The sequence below is a fragment of the Heteronotia binoei genome, chromosome 4 (genome assembly GCF_032191835.1).
Source record: "Heteronotia binoei isolate CCM8104 ecotype False Entrance Well chromosome 4, APGP_CSIRO_Hbin_v1, whole genome shotgun sequence".
NCBI lineage: Eukaryota > Metazoa > Chordata > Lepidosauria > Squamata > Gekkonidae > Heteronotia > Heteronotia binoei.
Window position 1 is genome coordinate 64,330,574 of NC_083226.1, and position 22,093 is coordinate 64,352,666.

General features: G+C 40.5%; 1 protein-coding gene across 10 annotated transcripts in view; it reads right to left on the reverse strand.

The window, feature by feature from the left end:
• The window catches only part of TRPM3 (transient receptor potential cation channel subfamily M member 3), a 608,524-nt gene that overhangs the window by 98,364 nt on the left and 488,067 nt on the right, over positions 1-22,093 (reverse strand). For all 10 annotated transcript variants that reach the window (XM_060237459.1, XM_060237453.1, XM_060237455.1 and 7 more), the window contains exon 10: positions 9,288-9,388. In XM_060237459.1, the coding sequence (XP_060093442.1) occupies positions 9,288-9,388 (101 nt within the window). The remainder of the gene's footprint in view (positions 1-9,287; positions 9,389-22,093) is intronic.

Consider the following 22,093-nt stretch of genomic DNA (forward strand, 5'->3'; position numbering starts at 1 on the left):
GGAAGAGACGGAGGCAGACTGCCAAGTTGCCCAGGTGTCCAGTGATAAGTAGCAGAGATGGAAGCTGCAAATGTTGTTTCCTTCTCTGGGCTCAGCATTACTAAGCTGGACGGGACTAACTATGCTACGTGGTCCCAGAAGGTCAGTCTGTTATTAAAGCACCAAGAGCTGTGGGAGGTGGTGGCTGCTCCTTTACGGGGGTTGTTGGCAGCTGCTGAAGACAGAAAAGCTGCAGACCTTTTGCGTAAAAAGGATGTTAAGGCTTTGTCTTTAATAGGTCTTTCTCTAGACGACTCCCAGCTGGTGCATATAGCCGGACTGGAGAAGGCTCATGACTGTTGGAATGCTTTGAAGGAAATTTACGTCCGAGGAACTGTTGGCTCTCAGATACGTTTGGTGAGAAAGCTTCTGCATACCAGGCTGGCAGCTAATGCAGATATGTTATCTCATATAGAGTCTATGCGTAGAATGTTTCTAGAGCTAAGAGAGCATAACCAAATGTTTTCTGAATCACAGGAGGTGTGCATACTTTTAAGTTCCTTAGATGCGTCATATGACGCTGTGATAACGAGCCTGGAGGGTTTGCCTGAGACAGGGTTGACCATGAACGTCGTAACTGGACGGCTTCTTGATGAATATGGCAAGAGACAGTCCAATTCCTCTCTACGTGTGGAGAAAAAGCCTGTCTGTAAGCCAGAAAGGGGCAGTGGATTTACTGTTAAGGAGGATCCTGACTGTCAAACAGGTAATGTAATGGCTGTAAGGAAGAAATGCTTCCGGTGTGGCTCATCTAAACATTTGTTTAGGAATTGTCAAGGCCAGAAAGGGAAAGAGAGTCGGTCTGAAATGAGGTCTGCTGATAAGAGTGGTAATGTGCATCTCGTTACTACTGGTAAGTCAACTAATCACACTCAATCTTTCCTAATAGACAGCGGAGCGTCGGAGAACCTCTGTAGAGAGAGGAGTTTGTTTACTTCTTACACACCTGTTGATAACCAGTCTGTTGTTTTGGCAGATGGAGTTAAAGCAACTGTTTTTGGCAGAGGGAAAGTGTTCCTGCCAAGCCTAAGGAAGGAGCTTCAAATGGGTTTTGTTCCTTCACTTAAGATGAATCTGCTGTCTGTGTCTGCTCTGTGCAGGGAAGGTTTCAAACTGCAATTTGACACCTCGTGCTGTGAGCTGAGGACCAAGGACGGCTTGTGTGTAAAGGCTATGCTGAAGGAAGATTTATACTTCTTGCATACCAAGGTACAAACGTGTAATAACGTCTGTGTAAATAAACCAGTGCATGATAATTGCTGTCATCTTTTACACAGGAAATTAGGCCATGCTGGTTTTCCTGCTCTAAAGAAGACTGTTGAACAGGCAGAAGGCCTTAGTCTTAAACCTTGCAAGGAATTTCTTGACTGTGAAATCTGCAAGCTTGTGAAGTCTACAAAAGCTCCTGTGCGTACTCCAAGTAAATTTACTAGTAAGAAACCTCTTGACCTAGTGTTCTTAGACCTGATAGGGCCCTTTAAGGAGTCAGTGGGCGGGGCCAAATATGTCTTAAGTATAGAAGATCACTATTCAAGGTATGGTTTTGTTTACCTGTTGAAAGCTAAAACTGAAACCTTTCAAAATATGCAGAATTGGCTAAGGTTTGTTAAGAGAAAAACTGGAAATGTGCCTGCATGCATTATTTCTGACCGAGGCTCTGAGTTTGTTAATAAACGTTTTCAAAGTTTGTTTGCAGAGCTTGGGATTGAGCACAGATTGACTGCTCCGTACAGACCTACCCATAATGCTTTTTGTGAGAGGAGAGGCCGTACATTGCAAGACATGTGCCAGTGTATGTTACGTGATGCAGATATGCCCTGGAGATTTTGGGCAGAGGCTATGTGCTGTGCCAACTACAACCTGAACAGAGTTTGGTGTTCATCTACTGGCAAAATACCAGCAAGCCTATGGCATGACAAGGTAACTAACTTGGCAAATTTGCATGTATTTGGAGTTACAGCTTTTGTTCATATTCCTCAACAGCTCAGACGTAAAGGCCAACTGAAGGCTAGACGTATGAGGTTTCTCGGGTATGAGAGGAACGGGAGCTGTTATCGTTTTGGCACGCTCGACAGTCGTGAGGTGGTGATTAGTGCTTCAGCCACGTTTCTGGAGAGATCAGAGGGCTGGGATTGCTGCACCCAATCGCCAGCGTTCTGTCCTGAGGATGACCAAGGAATCCGGTTACAAGTCAGCTCGATGCCTAGCAACCCAGAGGAGGGAGAGGCGGCTGAGTTAACCCCAAAAGAAGAGATGCCTGACGAGGAGGAGATGGAGGAGAAGCCTACTCGTGAGGAATCATCCGGGAGGAATGTGCCAACTGATGAGCCTGCATTGAGGAGATCTACACGTGAAAGAAGAGCTCCTGAGAGATTTAGTCCTGTAATGTCTGCTATACATGAGCCTGAGAAATATACTGACATTTTCTCTTTGTCCAAGGAAGAGCAGTGTAACTGGAGGGCTGCTATGGACGATGAACTTTCTTCCCTGAAACGTTTAAATGTTTATGTTGAGACTGATACTGTACCTGCTGGTGTAAAACCCATAGGCAGTAGATGGGTATACAAGGTGAAAACAGACCAGTCTGGGGGAAAAAAGTATAAGGCGAGGCTTGTAGCACAAGGTTTCAGACAGACTAATGAGACTTATGATGAAGTGTTTGCTCCAACGTTAAAAAGCAGTTCACTCCTAACCGCCTTGACTGCGGCAGCCAGAGAAAAACTCCATTTTACCCATTTGGATGTCTGTGTGGCATACCTAAATGCTAATTTGGAGCACCAAATTTATTTAAAGAGACCAGAAGGTATTCCTGGTACTGGAAAGGGATACTGGTTGCTAAATAAGAGCTTGTATGGTCTAAAGCAAAGTGGTCATCAATGGTCAAAATGCCTAGTGGGTACACTTAAACAGCTAGGGTTTACCCAGAGCATTGCCGATCCATGTGTGTTTACCAAGGGAAGTGGTGAAACACGATGTATTGTTCTTACTTTTGTGGATGACTTGGGGATTCTAACCAAGACAAAGAAACAAACAGATGATATTGTTTCAGCCTTAAGTAAGAAGTTTAAACTGAGAAATCTTGGTACTGTACAGACCTATGTGGGTGTAGATATTGCAAAAACTACACAAGGTTTTAAACTGTCACAAAAACCTAAAATCATAGATTTGTTGGACAAGTACAAGATGACTGATTGCAAAACTGTTTCAACCCCTATGGTGACTGGCTTTGTAAATGATGTTACTGATAGCCCACCATGTAATGTTGAAATGTACAGGTCGTTAATTGGTAGTCTGAGCTATATCAGTAATTGGACTCGGCCAGACATATCTGTAGCCTGTAGCCTGTAATCTGTTGGCAAGAGCTACCCAGAACCCTAAGCAGAATCACTGGATTGCTGCTAAGCGAGTGTTGCGATATTTAAAGAACACTGCTGACTGGTGTCTTTATATCGAACCTAGGGGGGAGCTAGCACTGAAAGTGTATACAGATGCAAGTTTTGCAAGTGACTGTGAAACCAGAAAGTCAACAACAGGTCTTTCCATATATTTGGGAGAGGTATTAGTATGCTGGAAGACACAAAAACAGCGTGTGGTTGCCTTGTCCACTACAGAAGCAGAGTTCTGCGCCCTTTCTACCGCATGTACGGAGGTAGAATGGTTTAGACAGCTACTAAAGGACCTGCATATAGAGGCAGAGAAGCCTGTTGAAGTTCTGGAAGACAATCAAGCTGTGATTGAGACTGCAAAAGCAGAAGGAGTAAAGACAAGGAATAGATACACTGACATAAGGTACCAGAATGTCAGATCATGTATCATGGAAGGGTTGATAAACATAAGGTATTGTGATACTGGCCACAATACAGCAAATATGTTTACCAAACCCCAGACTATGGAAAAGCATAATGAGCACTGTAAAAAGCTCAGATTGAGAAACGAACAGAACTATTAAGAGGAGAATGTTGGAACTCAGTCCTAAAATGGCTGACTGACTCCATCTTAGTAATAGTAATGTTGTTTCTGCAATGTCATGCTGAGTCATGCTGCATCATGATCCAGCTGTTACCTGTTACTGAGGTAAGGTGGGATGACCTCACCTGTAATTAGGCTTTGTGCTGACTCACAGAGCTGATGCAACATTGCATGATTGGTACGTGTACTTAGGGAAGCTCAGTGAGCCTGCTCAGTCTGCCTGTAAGGATTGTGGGTACTGTGCGGCCCACTGTCTGGGTGGCAGCAGACACTGCTGGTGTTGGATCCTAGGCTACTGTGCTTGGATCGTGCTGTGTATACTTACTGCTGTATACTGTTATCTACTGAAGTGTGTACTGATTACTGTGTATGACCTTGGCCTGGCAACGACTCTGAATATTGGATACTATCACTGGTAAATATATCTACCATTGAATACATCTGTTTCTCTTGTCTATTAATTCCTGTGTTTTGCCTGTCCCTCTCCTTCAGCTCTTCTGCTGCGTGCAAAATACTCCAACAAAGTGGCTCTCCCTCCACCAGTTCAATAGCACAGTCAGTGGATCTGTGGGGGGTGGGGAAGCTCATCTGCCTCTTGGGTGTCAAACACCTTTTGCAAGTCTCAATACTCGGGGGGCAGACTGGGCACTTCAACCTGGTGACACAAAGTATCTCAAGCTGGGGAGGAGGGTGTGGGCCCCATTTTTTATTCCACCGGTGACTCTCACACACCAGATCCAAGAAGTAAATGGCGCTCCTGCTCCACTGAACCAGCGGGTTGTGGTCGCCCAGCCACTCCAGGCTGAGGACGGCCTGGAACTTGGCGGCCGGGGTGATAATGAACATGCTCCCCCATCCCTAGGGTGCACACTTCGGTCCCTGTCCTTCACGGCTCTCCCTTCATTGAGCTCCCGTCCATTTGCTCAAATGCATAGGATTCTTGCAGGGGCACAGTCTTTAATCCTAGCACTTCCACCAAGCTTGGGGATAGTAAGTCTTTAGAGCATCCTGAGTCCAGTAGGGCCCTGATGCAAGAAAATCGCTTCGTAACAGGATTTTCTAGTGTTATGGGTACATAATACAAGGTTTCGGATAATCTCATCCATAGTGGGGTGGCCGTGGCTCTGACCTGCTGTTGTGCGCTCCTCACAGCAGGTCTGGGTCATTTCCCGGCACCTGGGCCTCTCCGTCCTCCTCCTCAGACTCCTTGAGGACCGGCTCGCGGAACTGCAGCCTTGGCCATTGGGGCTCTGCTGCTGGCGATTTTTGTCTTAGCCTCCGGCTTCAGAGGTGTGGAGGTCCGTGGCTCCTTCGGTTTGCTGGGGCATTTGCTGGCAATATGATTCCCACCCCCTGCACTTGAAACACAACTTCGCTTTGGCTCTCTGGGAGTGCTCCTCCCGGGACAGCTGTTCGGGGTGTCTTCTCCCACACTACTTTTTTGGGGGCCCCCTTGGTGTTTCTTATGGAGGGCAATCATCTTGTTGCATTCCCCTACTTTGCAAGCTAGCTGGGTCCACCCAACCAGGTCTCGTGGCTCCCCCAGTCTCAGGGCTTCTCCATATATATTAGACTTGAGGCCCCTCTTGAATTGATCAATCCTGGCCTTGTCGTCCCATCGTTGGACTTTGGAGTTCAGCTCCCTGAACTCGCTAAGGTATTCTCGGACCGATCCAGCACCCTGCTTCAGGTCTTGTAGTGCCGCTATTGCATTGGTCTCCTGTACAGGGTCTTTAAAGTGGTGGCGTAGAGCTCTCAGGAGGTCCATGACCGAGTTCAGCGCAGGGAATCGTTTCTCGCATACAGTGATGTACTACTGGGCCTCCGGGCCTTGGAGGAAGCTGCCAAGGTACACGACTTGTGTCTGCTCCGTCAGGAAATAGTGGGCCCAGACGCTGAGGTGCCCTTGCACTGTCACAGTGAAGTAGGCTAGTTCCGATGGATTCCCATCAAACCTCGCTTCACTTACTTGAGGCCCCCTGGGCACTGCCACCGGTTCTTCCTGCTCAGCTTGAGGTTGTGGCACCCAGTCACTACCCACAGGTTGTTCACCTCCCGCAGGGGCTCTCCCCACAGTGGGAATCAGCAGTCTTTCCCCCCCTCAGGGGCTGGTTGCAGGGGGGTGCAGCTGTGATCCGCTCCCACATCGCTCGCATTTGCCGGGTGAGGTCTGCATCTCTTGGATCATGAATGCGTGCATGGCTTGTATTTCTTCCTGGAGTTAGGTGCTTTGAGTGGCTAAAGCTTCTTGCATCCACTCTGTGGTTGCATCTCCCAGCCCACCAGACCGGGGGTCCTCCCCTCGACTTTCATTGTCCTGGAACCCCCACGGGTGGTAGGAGCGTTGCATTCTCGAAAGTCGGTGCTGCTGCTGGGGGTCCTCTCTCAGATCTCTGATAATACTCTCCCAGAAATCCATGGAGCCCCAGTCTTTCCTCCGCACCGTCACGGTGACCTGTGGCCCTTCAAGCTTGGGTTCTTCCTCACTGTTTGTTTTAGTAATCCTTGTAGCCTGGTCCTGTTCACCAGCCATTGTGAGTCTGGGGTTAGGCTAGGCCAGGGTGAAAAAGGAGTTCTGTCAAAATGTCAGACCCCAAGTCAAGGAAAAGACAATTGAAGTTCAAGATCTTTATTCCAGCTTCATGGGCATACACACGCGTTGTCAGAACTGACCTCTCTGTCAGTTCTCCCAATTTATAAACCTTTGCCCTAACCATTATAATTCAAGCCAAAGCATGCCAAGCAAAAGCGGGGGTTTTGCGTAGGGTTTTTGCAAAGCTCTCATCATTGCAGGTGCTAGCTATCAATTCATGGTTCACATCTCCTCCAGCTCTCAGCCTTGGTTACCTAGCAACTCGCCCATTCCCAGACATGTCATCCTCCCTCCAGATAAGCAACAAGTTACAGTTATATCAAAGGCATAGCATTGAGGCACAGCCTAGCATTGTATAATTGGATACAGATGACAAGAGGGACAAGATGGAGTGACTCTTGACACAAATGAGCTCCTGCTATAATTCCACCCCTGATTCTTTATAATAGAAAAGATGCTACAATCTCCCATAACTTTAGTAACCTTTCCCTACAGATATTTCAGTTCTGACAATTTCTTTTTAGATGGACAAACCTAAACTGTATACAGCAATCAAGAAATGGTTTTATATACATGCATTAGAAAACTGACTCCACTCCCCCACAATGACCCCAACATGTAATTTGCCTTTTTCTCTCTTACCACTTACTGAGTTGACCTTTAAATTAAGTGGATAGGAAGCAGAGGGTAAAATCTCCTGTTGATCTTTTTCATATCCTATTAGTGAAAGATAGTTTGGATTTTTTGTCCCATTGGTCATCACTTTACACCTACTTAAAATGAATCATGTGCAGATATTGCTGCTACTTCACCCACTATGGGTGATCCTTAGAGCATTTTACTGTCTGCCTAGACATTCACCATACTGACTAATTTGATGACTTGGCAAACTCATGCTCATGCTTAACTCAGAACCACTTGTGAATAATCAATGGCATTTGTCACAAGGCAACATCCCATTACCTTCATCCATTGAGAGAATTATTTATTTTTACCCTCTGCTTCCTATCCATTTATCCCATAATTGCTAAATTTATTCTTGAGCTTTTAAAGAGTAACTATGTCAAAAGATTTTTGGAAGATCATCCCTATCTTGATGCAGCACTGACATTCTCAAAACAATTCCAAAAGTTTAGTGAAGCAGGAGTTCCCTTTTCAGATAACATGAGGATTCTTCCTCAGTAAGTCTTATTTATGTCTAGCAGGGCTTTTTTTGTAGAAAAAGCCCAACAGGGACTCATTTGCATATTAAGCCACACTCACCGGCATCACCATTGTTTCACACAGGGCTTTTTTGTAGAAAAGGCCTAGCAGGGCTCATTTGTATATTAGGCCACACCCCCTGATGCCAAGCCAGCTGGAACTCCATTTCTGTGTATTCTTGCTCAAAAAGAAGAATTGCAGATTTATACCCTGCCCTTCTCTTTGAATCAGAGATTCAGTGGCTTACAATCTCCTTTATCAGAGATTCCCTGAATCAAGGATTCAGAGTGGCTTACAATCTCCCTCCACACAACGGACACCCTGTGAGGTGGGTGGGGCTGAGAGGGCTCTCACAGCAGCTGCCCTTTCAAGGACAACCTCTGTGATAGCTATGGCTAACCCAAGGCTAACTCAAAGCCCTTATGTCTAGTAGTTCTGGTTTCAATAGAGCTTCACATTATTCAGGAAAGAGGCAAATAGGCATGTAATTTACTGGATATCATTGATCCTTTTTGAAAACAAACTTTGTCTTCAGCTTCACATTTGGTTCTTTAAGAATTCTTAGGTGTGTGCTAAGTGGACCAGTGACTTAATTTTAATTTGCCTGAACTTCATTTCCTGTCACTTGTATTTTATTTAGATCCCTGCATGTTTTTTTTTCTCCCTAGAGTGGTTCAGACATTGGCTTTTATCTATCATCTGCTCCTTTTGAGACAGGTGTGATGAAGGTATTTAGTTCTTCAGTTACTTCCCTATCTCTCTTCAGTAACTCTTTTACTCCTTTGTTGTCTAGCAATCTAACCAGCTTTCCCCTGGTTCTTCCTTTTAATGGACTTAAGGAAATTTTACTCCCATACATTTTTGGTCCAGGGTAGCATATAATCCTTCATGACCTTAAGGGCTGTGAAGTTTTTTCAGAAGCCTTTATCTGATTATTTGATTCTTGTTGCAGTCTCATATACCCTTTCCCTCAAGCCATAAACTGCCCCTTCAGGCTACTCTTTCTCAGTCTATTTCTTATAGGCTCTCAAACCTTTCTTAGATCTTGGGAATCCTCCTATTCATCAGCCTGCCCCATTTGTGAGTTTTTAGTTTCAATCCAAATGTCATTTTTTTTCCTTACGGAAGTGGGACTGCAAATAAATGTTTCCTAAGTGGACGTTCTTTATGATCATATCACAGTATGGTATCTGAAAAAGTGAGCGGTGACTCACAAAAGCTCATACCCTGACCCAAGTGCTACTCAACTCTTGCTCTTTTCTGCTGCTACAGATGGCTTAACACAGCTACTCATCTTGATCTACCATAAATAGGAGACAGATTCCTGACCCATTATGCTACACTTTAAAAACACCTCTAGATGGCAACATTTCCTTTAAGAAGAGAAAGAAGCCCTCCTTTCAAAAATGTTTACTGATAGTGCTTTGGAAATTCCCTTCAAAAATGTTTTTCTTCAGAATAAATTGAAATTTATATACTGTACCGGCCACTGTTGCCCATAAATAAAAATCTGGCTGCGAGCGATGTCTACCCTGTTCCAGGCTAATGCTAGACTCAGTTGATCTGGAGCAGATGCATTAGCTCCTATACAAAGAGATGGGAAAAGTATAAGCATTCTTTATTAAATATAATCAGTAGTCAAACACATACTTCAGGCATGAGAATGAGAGAGCGCAACCAGAATCATAGTGGTATGATTTTATCTGAAATTTTAAACAGTTTAGAAACGTAACTTTCTACAAAACAGATATGAATAAATAAAGAATCTTTACACACACACACACACAGAGCTTTTCTTTGTATTGTGGGCACAACAAAACTTATTACATCACTCTCCTCTCCTCTGCTTTATCCTCACAACAACAACCTTGTGAGGTAGATTAACTAAGAGATTGTGATGGGTCCAAGGTCGCCTGGTGAAATTCCATAAATGAGTGGGCATTTGGACTTGGTTATTCCAGGTCCCGGTCTGACACTCTAACCACCATGCAATGCTGGTTGTACTTTGGAAGGCTAAGCAACTCGAAGCCTTTATTAGATCTTTTGCCAGGCCTCAACTAAGTATTTAATCAGATCTGACTACCCTGTTTCACATTAAGAACTAGTTTGCTTTAGTGGTTAAGAGCATTGGACTCTAATTTGGACAACTGGCTTTGATTCCCCACTCTTCCACATGCAGCAATTGGGTGACCTTGGGTCAGTCAGTTCTCTCAGAGCTGTTCTTTCAAGAACAGTTCTCTCAGAGCTCTCTCAGACCCACCTACCTCCTAGGATGTCTGTTGTGGGGAGAGGAAGGGAAGGAGATTGTTAGGCATCTGAGTGAAAGGCAGAGTATAAATCCAACTCCTCCCCTCCTCCTCAGTCCAGCTAAAATAAGTCATGACTAACAATGCAATCCTAAACAGAGTTATATCCTTTTAAATCCAGTGGCAACAACAAAGGATGTAACTCTGCTAAGGATTACACTATGCAGCTCCATGAAACCATTCAGCTATAACTAACTCATCCCATCGGTTTTCAGACTTTTGCTGAATTAAGGGATCTTATCACTTTGAGGATACTTAGTTGAGGAGAAGGTATAGGGCCATTTCTCAGAAATGGAGGCCAGTTCAAGCAGCAGTTTCTGGGGCTAAATGTAGGATTTGTTCCAGTCACAGTTCTTTGGTGAGTAGAGCCAGAGTGGGAATGAGTACTCTCAGAAATCCCTAGGGTTGTCAGCCTCCAGCTGGTGGCTGGGGATCTTCCACTATTACAACTGATCTCCAGGTGACAGATCAGATCACCTGGAAAAAATTGACACTTTGGAAGGTGGATTCTGTAGTATTAAAGCACCTCCCCTCGCCAAACCCTGCCCTCCTCATGCTCTACCCTTAAAATCTTCAGGTATTTCCCAACCCAGAGCTGCAATCCTACCCTTTTCCTTCTGTCCAACCCTCCCATAATACAGAGTATAAAAGAAATGAATGGATAACAGAAAGACATCGATGCTCCCTCTAAAAAGTTAATGTCTTGTTATGTAGAACTGGTCCAAAACAAACCTCATATTATGCTTTCTCCTGATCATTCTCCATACTCAGTTGGGCTCTGAGAAGCATCAGGGGTGGGTGTTTTTTATTTGCATTTACTTAACTGATGAGATTTAGTTGAAGTTACTGTGTGGGTGGACAGTGTTTGTGGGTGTGAACAGCTTGTTGGAGAGTGGTGCCTGTTTGAGTAAGTGTGATTTCAGTTTGTTACCTGGGTGTAATTGGATTGACTACTGGCCCCACCCTCTGCTGGGTGAGGCTTCTATTGTGTAAGGCTCCTTTTCACCTGAGGCATGAACTCAAGGGCTCTTGCCCTGTGGCTCTTAGCCTGGGGGTCTGGCCTGAGGACCCTGTAGGAAGTTGAGTAGCTATTCACAAATAATCTTGGGAAGCAGTTTAGCAGTGGAGATACAAGATAAATGGAACTTATCTTGTATCAGGGAGATACAAGATAAATGGAACTAATTTGGATTGGATTTGAAATGGACTGCAGCAGCATGGCTGGTGAAGGAGCAGAGGCAGTGTTGTGCAAAGATAAAGACTGAAAGTGTAGGAAGACTCATCAGGCTCATGGATTATTACCCTTTCTTTCTGATCCATGTGGGAACAAATGATACTGCCCAGCACAGCCCAGAACAAAAAGACTCTGGTTAAGAAAGTGAAGGACCTGGGAGCTCAGGTTGTGTTTTTGTCAGTTCTTCCTGTCAAAGGTCATGGCTTAGGAAGGGAAAGATGAATATTGCAAATAAATGACTGTCTACATAGATGGTGTCATCAGGAAAGGTTTGGATTTTTGGACCATGGATTATGTTTTTAAGATGAAGCTCTTCTATCGGGAGATGGTTTGCACCTCATGTGGGTGAAAACAATGCGTTTGGTAAACGCGCCACAAACCTAATAAAGAGAGCTTTATTAGGGGAGCGAGACAAATATTCAAAGCCTAGCACAATGCCAATAACTGGAGATAACAATGCTAAAGTGTTGTAGGGAGTGGCACATATGCTAGGTAACATTAACTTGCAGCTAAGCACAGAGACAAAAACCTCGCTTTTCTCAGTAAGCTATTGATGTAGCGTCTTTCTACTTCTATTGTGGCAATTCATGGCTATAAAACATGGATTCCATGTTCCATAGATTTCAGAAAGCAGAGAGGGAAACAAGGGAATCTGCTATCTTGGACTTGATTGTCACTAACAAGGAATAACTGGTTGATAAGGTAAAATCAGTGGGCACCCTGGGTAGTATTTGATCATGCCATTTTGGAATTTACAGTCTTGGTGAAGGGAAAAGCTGTATGCAGTCATATGAGAAGAAAAAATGGGAGGAGCCTAAAAAGGACTTGAGAAATAAAAAAAGACTCATTTAGGAAATGGAAGGAAAGCCGCATGACCAAGGATGAATATAAACAAATAACTAGTGCTTGTAGAGAAAAATTAGAAAAGCTAAAGCTCAGTATGAGCTTAGGCTAGTGAGAGGTGCTAAAAACATTTCTTGATGTCTATACCTGGAAAAGTTTTAGAACAAATTGTCAGTCCCTGAGCATTTAGGAAAGATGGCTGTGATTACTAAAAAAAAAGGGTGTTTGGTAACAGCCTCGCTAACTTAATAAGGAGGGCTTTAAATTAAATTGCATGGGGGAGTGAGACAATTCAAAATCTTGTAGGATGTCAATAACTGGAGATAAGAACACTAAAGCTTTGCAGAGAGTTGTGCATACGCTAGGTAACATTACCTTGCAGGTATGTACAGAAACAAAACTCTCAGGATGCATATAACATGGATTCCGGGGTTCTGGGTTACGTCATCTTGCCTTCAGGGGTGTCCGCAGATCGTCCTCCTGCGGCACCTCTGAATTTGGCTGTTGGAGGGGTGTCACAGACGTGGTGCCTCCATAGGAAAGCCCTGGAGGGGTTTTTCTTCAGCATGGGACTTTTGCGGGGAGCTAGGGGTACAGCGGCGGCTGCCCCTGTGTTTCCTGTATGCCCCAAGGCTCTGCAGCCATGATAGCTGGTGCAGCAGCAGAAAAAGATGAACGCCCGACTGCTTTCTTTCGCTTTTCTCAGTAAGCTTTTGATGTAGCGTCTTTCTACTTCTATTGTGGCAATTCTATTTGACAAGTAAGTGAACTTTCACTTCCACTGGCTAATGGGTCGTTTTACATAACAACGAGCGGTTAGCTCAAAGGAAGGGATAGAGGCTGATTATTATGCCTACTTCCTTTTGCAAATGAGGCCTCAAAGTCTACAAGCAATCTTAAGTATTGGTAATTACTTGAATTGGATTGAATACAAATACTTAAATCGACCTGGATTATAATTGGACATATATTAAAGAGACTATTATTTGGCTGCAATATAATCTGAACATAAATGAGATATATTCTAGAGAGATCTGTCCCTGTTGCCTGACTGCATTTGAAATGATAACATTTGAAATCTCAGCTGGAGCTGAAGTGGAATGTTGATTTAATAGGATCTTGAAGCTACTTTTCAACTTGGATTAAGAGACTGAGTTTGCTGACAGAGAAAAATGGCACTGCCAAGTGAAATTTTTTTTTAAATTATCTTATGGAATATTACTTCTCTGAGACAGGATCTTGGCTCATTAATGCAGTTGATTAGAAAGCAAATGGGAACTTTTATGCTGAAAGCTAGTGAACTTTCAAATCTATAGGACCTGAGTGCTAAAGAGATTCTGCTGATGTCTGCGGAATTAGAATGGGAAAGTGTTCCACCCCGAAATGAACAAAAGAAAACCAAAATGGATCCCTATGGCGCACTTACAAAACAAGACCAGAAATAAAGATTGAGTGAAGTCATGCTGAGAGGAAGAAATGGTGTTGAATTCTTCTTCTCATTATTGAGAGGGCGGGCCACATTGAGAAGAGAGAAGGTGCATCCCAACCAGTAGATTAAGATGTGGAAATCTTTCAGGAAGAAGGACTCTTGAACTTTTCCCCTTTTTGTGGAACCCTCAATAAGAATTGACATGCAATTTTAAAAGGCAAAGTGTGATGTTTGGGTTATATTAAGTTGGTTTTCTCTGGTGTAATATGGATATAGAAACTAAAGGAATTCAAAAGTTTTTAAATTTTGGGAAGAAGGATTCCTGCGTTTTAGTTTTTCTTGTGGGTAAACAAATAAGGAATTATTAATAATGAACTGATATGTGATTTTAAAAGAACAAGGGAGATCCTAAGGAAGAAAGGGTGTTGTTAAAATTTTAGTTAAATATACAGTTAATTTGGATCAATGCTAAAAAGTACAGACAACACATTTATTTTTACACAGCAGATTTATTCTTAGTATGTTTATTTGGTGAAATTGCTCATATTGATGTAAGAGTTGGACTAATTGTTAAAACGGCAGATAGCACAATTACTTTGTTTATAACAATTTTATTATCTTGTAATATTTTGCAATAATACTCATCAACTATTATTAAAAATTCATACAAAACATTACATTTTTCTCCTCCCTCCCCCCCTTTTCTTGACCTCCAATGGTGTATTTTAAGTAAATTGCTAAAACTAAAAGGTAATTTTTTCAAATACAGAATCTTCATTAAAAAAATCTTACAGCAAGAAGATAAGAAAGAAAAAACCATATATAATATAATTCAACTTCATTATAATCCTTTAGTATTTAGCAAAAGAAAATTAAAAAGAAAGTATATTCCCGCTTTTTGACTATAGTCTATATATACTTCCTCCAAAGTTCAACTATTGTCAAAGATTGCCAAATATCCGTTAACCTTCCATTGTGTTTCAACATATATTTAAAAATTTTCCCCATTCGTTTTTAAACTTCTCTAAATCATTTTCTTTTAAGATTCTTGTAAACTTGTCCATTTCACTCCAATGCATAGCTTTTAAAGTCCAGTCCCACTTTTCTGGTAGTTTATCCTGCTTCCACATCTGCGCATATAATGTCCTTGCAGCTGAAAGCATGTACCAAATTATCATTCTATCTTGTTTTGGAAATTTTTCCATTTGTAATCCCAACAAAAAGATGTCTGGTGCCTTCTTAATATTATAACCCAAAATTTTTGAGATCTCTTGCTGAATCATTTGCCAAAATTGTTTTGCCTTTTCACAAGTCCACCACATATGGTAGAAAGATCCTTCATGTTTTTTAGATTTCCAACATCTGTCCGACACCTGATTGTTCATTTTTGCCAGTTTCTTAGGTGTCATATACCACCTATATAACATTTTAAAACAGTTTTCTTTAATGTTATAACATGTCGATATCTTCATAGTGTTCTTCCATAAGTACTCCCATGACTCCATCCGTATTTCCTTATTTATATTTATCTCCCATTTTATCATTTGAGATTTAAGTACTTCATCTTCCGTAGACCATTTCAACAATAGTTTATAAATTCTTGAAATCAATTTTTCGTTATCACCAAACAGCATTCTCTCCAATTCTGTTTGTTCTTGTCTTATTCCATCATTTTTAATGTCCTGTTCAAGCAAATTTTTAATCTGTTGCAATTGAAACCAGTTATATTTATATTGTAATTCTTCAGCCGGTTTTAATTCTACCTTCCCTACATGTATTTTTAACAATTGTTTGTATGATAGCCATTTCTCTTCATTGATATCCGAATATAATTTTATTACTTCTGTTGGCACAATCCAAAGCGATTTCCTTTCATCTCCATATCTTTTATATTTTAATCATGTATTTAACAAATTGCTTCTTACATAGTGATGTGTGAAAAAACCATCCATCTTACTTTTCACTTAAAACATATATGCATGCCAACCAAAAACATTTCCATGACCTTCTAGTACTAGTAGTTTTCTATTTAATAACGTCATCCATTCCTTAATCCACACCAGGCATATTGCATCATGGTACAACTTTAAATCAGGCAGTTGGAAACATCCCCTTTCTTTTACATCAATCAAAATTTTCATTTTAATTCTTGGTTTTTTCCCGGCCCATACAAATTCTGACATTTTCCTTTGCCATTTACTAAATTGTTTATTATCTTTCACTATTGGAATTGTTTGAAACAGGAACATAATTCTTGGTAAGACATTCATTTTAATTGCGGAAATTCTGTGCAGTAAAGACAAATTCAACTTATTCCATTTTATCAAATCTCCATCAATCTTACGCCAAAGCTTCTCATAATTATTTTTGTACAAATCAATATTTTTGTTGTGATTTCCACAACTAAATATTTTACTTTAGAAGTAACTTCACATTCTGTTAAATTTTGTAGTTCTTTCTGTTTACTCTTTGACATATTTTTGCACAATATTTTCGATTTTTCTTTGTTTATGTAAAAACCTGCCAGTTCTCCATACTCTTGTATCTTACGAAGCAACAATGGCGTTACTTGAATGGGATTTTCCTTTATAAACATTACATCATCTGAAAATGCTCTGTATTTGTAAGAAAAACCTCTCAGTTTCAAACCCTCTATCTCCTTATCTTCTTGAATTTGCATAAGCAAAACCTCTAAAGTCATTATAAATATCAATGGAGAAAGAGGGCAAACTTGTCTTGTTCCTTTATTAATTGTCATCTTTTCCGTTAAATCTGCATTTATACAGAGTCTTGCTTGTTGTTCAGTATATATCGCCTTTACCATTCTTATAAAATCTTCTCCCAATCTCAATTTTTCCATCACTGCAAACATAAAATCCCATTGCACATTGTCAAATGCTTTCTCTGCATCAGCAAAAAACAATGCTACTTTTTCCGGATGTTTCTCACAATATTCGATAATATCTACTGTTCTAATATTATCTCTAATTTGCCTCCTGGGAAGAAATCCTGCTTGCTCTACTTTAATGACATTGTTCAAATGCTGTTCAAGATGTTCTGCTAAGATCCTAGCATATATTTTATAATCATTGTTAAGTTGTGAAATTGGTCTATAGTTTATTATGTTCGTGGAGTCTCTGACTTCTTTTGGTATCAGCAAGATAACTACTTCTTTCCATGTATTAGGTATTTTCCCATCAGTTCTTATAATATTCATCAATTTCTGAAGTTTTGTTGATAGCACTTCCGCAAGCACTTTATAAAATTTTGTCGTAAAACCATCTGGACCAGGAGCTTTCCCTAATTTCATTGAATTAATTGCCGCCTCTACTTCTCCTCTTTCAATTGGTTCATTTAGTACCTTCTCCATATTTTCTGTTAGGGGGTTTATTTTAATTTTCTGTAGATATGCATCAATATTTCCCTTGTCCACCTTTTGACCTTTAAACAACTTAGCATAGTATTTATAAAATTCTCTTTTGATTCCTTCCTGGTCAACAGTGTCCTTACCTCCCGATACAATTTTGTTAATAATTTTATTCTCCCTTTTTTTCTTCATTTGCCAGGTGAAAATATTTTCCAAGTTTATTCGCTCCTTCAAAAGATTTCTGTTGAAGTCTTTTTAAATTCCATTCCACTTCTGTGTTTAACAAATGTCTCAGCTGACTTTGTAATATTATAATCTCCCTTATAATTTTCTTTCCCCCAGGTCTCTTTTTAAGCTCCTCCTTTTTCCCAATCTCTTTCTGAATATCCAACATTAGCTTGTCTTTGGCTCTTTTGTCTTTATTGTTCAGTGTAATTAAAATACCTCTCATTACCGCTTTATATGTGTCCCACACAGTTTGAAATTGAATGTCCTTTTTTTCATTTATTTGAAAGAAAGACTTGGTCTCCTTTTCCAGAGACACCACTACTTCCTTTCTCTGTAGCAAATCTTCATTTATCCGCCATCTTAGAATCTTTTTCATGGGTTTTGTAGACCACATTAATGGATTGTGGTCTGCCCCTACTTTAGGAAGAATCTCTATTTTTTCAAGTCCAAGATTTTTTGTACTCCATAGCATATCAATTCTTGAGAAAGAATTATGCCTTGCTGAAAAGAAAGTATAATCACGTTCTTTAGGGTTAAATTCCCTCCATGTGTCTTCCAGACTTTCTTATTTTACTAACTCAAAAAATGACTTTGGTAATTTTCCTTCATTATTTTTCCCCCCAGATCTGTTCCATTAAAATCCCACATTAGCATGATTTGCTCATATGTCGCTTGGTCTAATTGTTGCATAATTTCCTTAAAGAAAGAGTCTTTTGCTCCATTTGGGGCATGCAATCCCAATAACAAAGTTCTTTTGTAGTTCAACATCACTTCCACCACAATATATCTGCCATCATCATCCTTGAAAATCAATTTTGGGTTCAATTCTTGTTTAACATAGAAAACATCTCCCCTTTTTTTCTCCTTAGCCAATGAACAGAATTCTACACCTAGTTGTATCTCATTTCATTTTCTCTCAGCTTTTCAGTCAATTTTTTGTATAATCTCCTGTCATTTATAACTTTCCTTGGCAATTCTTTCATGATTCTTACACTACTACCACCTCCAATGCATTTTCAAATTGTTTACTTAGAATCTTTCCCATCATATCTCTTGTCGCAAATCTTACAACCACATCTCTTGGTAGTTTGTTTTTTTCTGGCATACTCTGAATTAACCCTGTAAATATAGTCATAAAAATAACTAGTTTCATCAGGGTCATCCCCCAAAAAACTCAGCAATGATTTTTATTATGTATGTCCTTAAATCAGTCTCAATAGATTCAGGCACCCCTCTCAGACGAATCTGATTTTCCATTAATTTACAGTCTTGTAGCACTGCTTTCTCCTGCATTTTTTTATAGTGGAATTCACTGTGTCACTTCTTGAGTCTTGGTCTTCCACCTCTTCAACCTCCTGCACTTTCTTTAAAGCTGCTTGGGAATCTTTTCTGAGATCTTCAATTTCTTTTTTAAATTTTTTTAATCACCTCTGCACAGGATTCAATGTCTTTTTTAAATTCTTTCTTACTCTGTTATTGAATCCTTTTACCAGCCTTGCCTCCATAGCCTCTATTGCCTCCTGCCATTTAGACATTTTTGCTTCTTCAAGTGTCCTAGCCCTTGTACGAAACTGCTTTGCTCCTGCTTTGTTCAAAGACATCACCTTTGCTGAAATAGGCTCAACAGCTGACCTCATCAAATTAATTTTTAATATGACAGTCTTATAGATTAAGGCATGCCCTTTTAAATGAGCCTAAAATCGCCGTTTTCAAAGGCTCCTAAGTCGAGATATTAATTTTTTAAAGTTTTATTTTCTTCAAAATGGTGTCCACGGCTTTTCTATTCCCTTTTAAATTCCCCCCCCTTTTTTCCTTAAGTGCTCCAAAATTGAATCAAAACATATAGTCCAATAGATCTCACCTTTTAATGATGATCTCTGCCAGCTCCACTATTTTTTAAAGTCCTGTTTACTTTTTAAATTTTTTTAAACTTTTGACCTTCTTTTAATGGCCGCCAGTACTTCTCTATGATTTATAGTTCCAGAGAGGGCTATGAGACTTGCAGTTTTTTCCCTTCTCTTAATGGCCACTTCCTTCCTTTCTTGCCACGAAGTCTCGTTCTTGATGGTTGAGAAGTCTCGCATTAGTTCTGTAACGTCATTTCCTGTGAAATCCCACAAGTCAGCAGATCTGTTTTCGGAGGGGGTTGTCGAGCCTGACCATAGGTATGCAAAACAACAGTTGTTTCCCTTCTTTTAACCTTATTTTCCCCCTCTTTTATCTTCCTTACTTTAACATAGCGTATTTGGATCCAGACCTTTATCTTTATTTCAGATAAGTCTTATTGTAGTCCCGTAGTGATAGATAAAGATCTTTTACCTTTAAAATTCCGATCCTTTTAAACACCGTTCTCTTCAAAAGTAGACGTTATTCAGTTCCAAAGAAGCTTTGAATCCTGGTGAATTTAAGTCAATTTAATGACCTCAGAAGTCCTCTGTAGATGTTGGAATGCAATCCTTCTCCGGGGACCCTTCAAAGTCAAAAGGAACCCCACTGGAATTCCTCGTCAGCCAAAGTAAATCCCCTCAGAATTTAACATGCATGTCTTGGGCTTCTCCCTTCCTGGGAGAAGAAGGCAGCAGACGTTAGGATTGCCTTCTCTGCCCAGAACAGAGGCTCTGGTCTGCTCCTCTAGTCTTGGGGTCGTGGTAGATAACTCACTGAAAATGTCAAGACAGTGTGCGTTTGCAATTAAAAAAGGCCAACGCCATGCTGGGAATTATTAGGAAGGGAATTGAAAACAAATCAGCCAGTATCATAATGCCCCTGTATAAATCGATGGTGCGGTCTCATTTGGAGTACTGTGTGCAGTTCTGGTTGCCGCACCTCAAAAAGGATATTATAGCATTGGAGAAAGTCCAGCAAAGGGCAACTAGAATGATTAAAGGGCTGGAACACTTTCCCTATGAAGAAAGGTTGAAACGCTTGGGACTCTTTAGCTTGGAGAAATGTTGACTGCGGGCGACATGATAGAGGTTTACAAGATAATGCATGGGATGGAGAAAGTAGAGAAAGAAGTACTTTTCTCCCTTTCTAACAATACAAGAACTCGTGGGCATTCGATGAAATTGCTGAGCAGACAGGTTAAAACAGATAAAAGGAAGTACTTCTTCACCCAAAGGGTGATTAACATGTGGAATTCACTGCCACAGGAGGTGGTGGTGGCCACAAGCATAGCCACCTTCAAGAGGGGTTTAGATAAAAATATGGAGCAGAGGTCCATCAGTGGCTATTAGCCACAATGTGTGTGTGTGTGTGTGTGTGTGTATAATTTTTTTGGCCACTGTGTGACACAGAGTGTTGGATTGGATGGGCCATTGGCCTGATCTAACATGGCTTCTCTTATGTTCTTATGAGAAGCACCTCAATCCTCCATGATTCAAAACTGAAAGCCTCGATAGCACAATTATTTTGTAATCCGGTAGATTTGTTTCTAATATGCCCCTTTGGAGAAACTGTTTATTTTGAGATAGACAAATTATTAAGCTTTATTTTTTTAAATTTGTTAAGGATTTTTATGTGCTTATTTTTATAAGGATATTTTTAAAACCAACAAATTAGTTTGTGCATATAACAGAGTCAAGCTAAATCAGACAAATTTATGTTGAGATGGTTTTGAATTTTTTTTAAACTTTATATACTTATTTGTGTTCAAGAAGAATTGTTTAGATTCATATTGCTAGTATTAGTTTAGTAAAAAATTTCTGTAATGAAAGAAAGGATGGTAAAATATATGGAGACCTTTATACTTGCAGGTAGAATAACCTGGGTATTTTATTTGGAGGTAGAATAATAATTGATATATTTGTACTTTTTTCTGTTTCTTTTTTCCCATTCTGTAAATGCTTCTTCCCCCCTTTTATGTATTTTTTGCTCTGCCTTTTTTCCTTTGTATTTAAAATCAATAAAAATTATAAAATCTGAAAACATGGATTCCGATGTCTCTACACTAATGCTCAAAGTATGGGAAACAAACAGGAGGAACTGATAGTCCTAATACAGAAAGGAGACTATGACATAATAGGCCTTACTGCAACATGGTGGGATGACACTAACAATTAGAATATTAGGATCCATGGATACAACTTAAAAGGATAGACAAATAAGATAGGGTGGAGGTGTAGCATTTTATGTGAAGGAGGTATATACTTGTGAGGAAATACATGAATCTGAGCATGGTAGCTCAATTGAGAGTCTCTGGGTAAAAATAAAAGGAGTATGAAATAACAGTGATATTATGGTGGGGTCTTCTATAGACCACCAAGCCAGGCAGAGGACTTGGATGAGTTACTCCTACAACAAATTACAAAGTTCTCCAAGAGAAGGGACACAGTGATCATGGGAGATTTCAATTACTTGGACATCTATTGGAAGTCCAACTCTGCTAAAAATGACTTGTCTTGCTGACAACTTCCTTTTCCAGAAAGTGGAGAAGGAAAAAAGGGAACTATTGGACTTGATTCTCACCAACAAAGAAGAATTGGTGAGGTGGGCACCCTGGGCAATAATGACCATGTGATTTTGGAATTTACCTTAGGGAAGGGAAAAGCTGTATGTAGTCGGATGTATAGGTTGGATTTCAGAAAGGCAAACTCTGACAATCTTAGAACTATGCTGGTTAAAATCACATGGTCACAAATACTTAAGGAGAAGGGGGTTCAAGAGGGGTAGGAGTTTCTTAAAAGTGAAATATTGAAAGCAGAATCACAGACGATTCCTATGAGAAGAAAAAATAGAAGGAACCTAAAGAAGCCAAGGTAGCTCCATAAACGGCTCTATAAAGACTTGAGAAATAAAAAAGATTCATTTAGGAAATGGAAGGATGACCTTATAACCAGATGTCTGTGGTAAAATGCTGGCTTGATTCCATTGCTTACAAAAA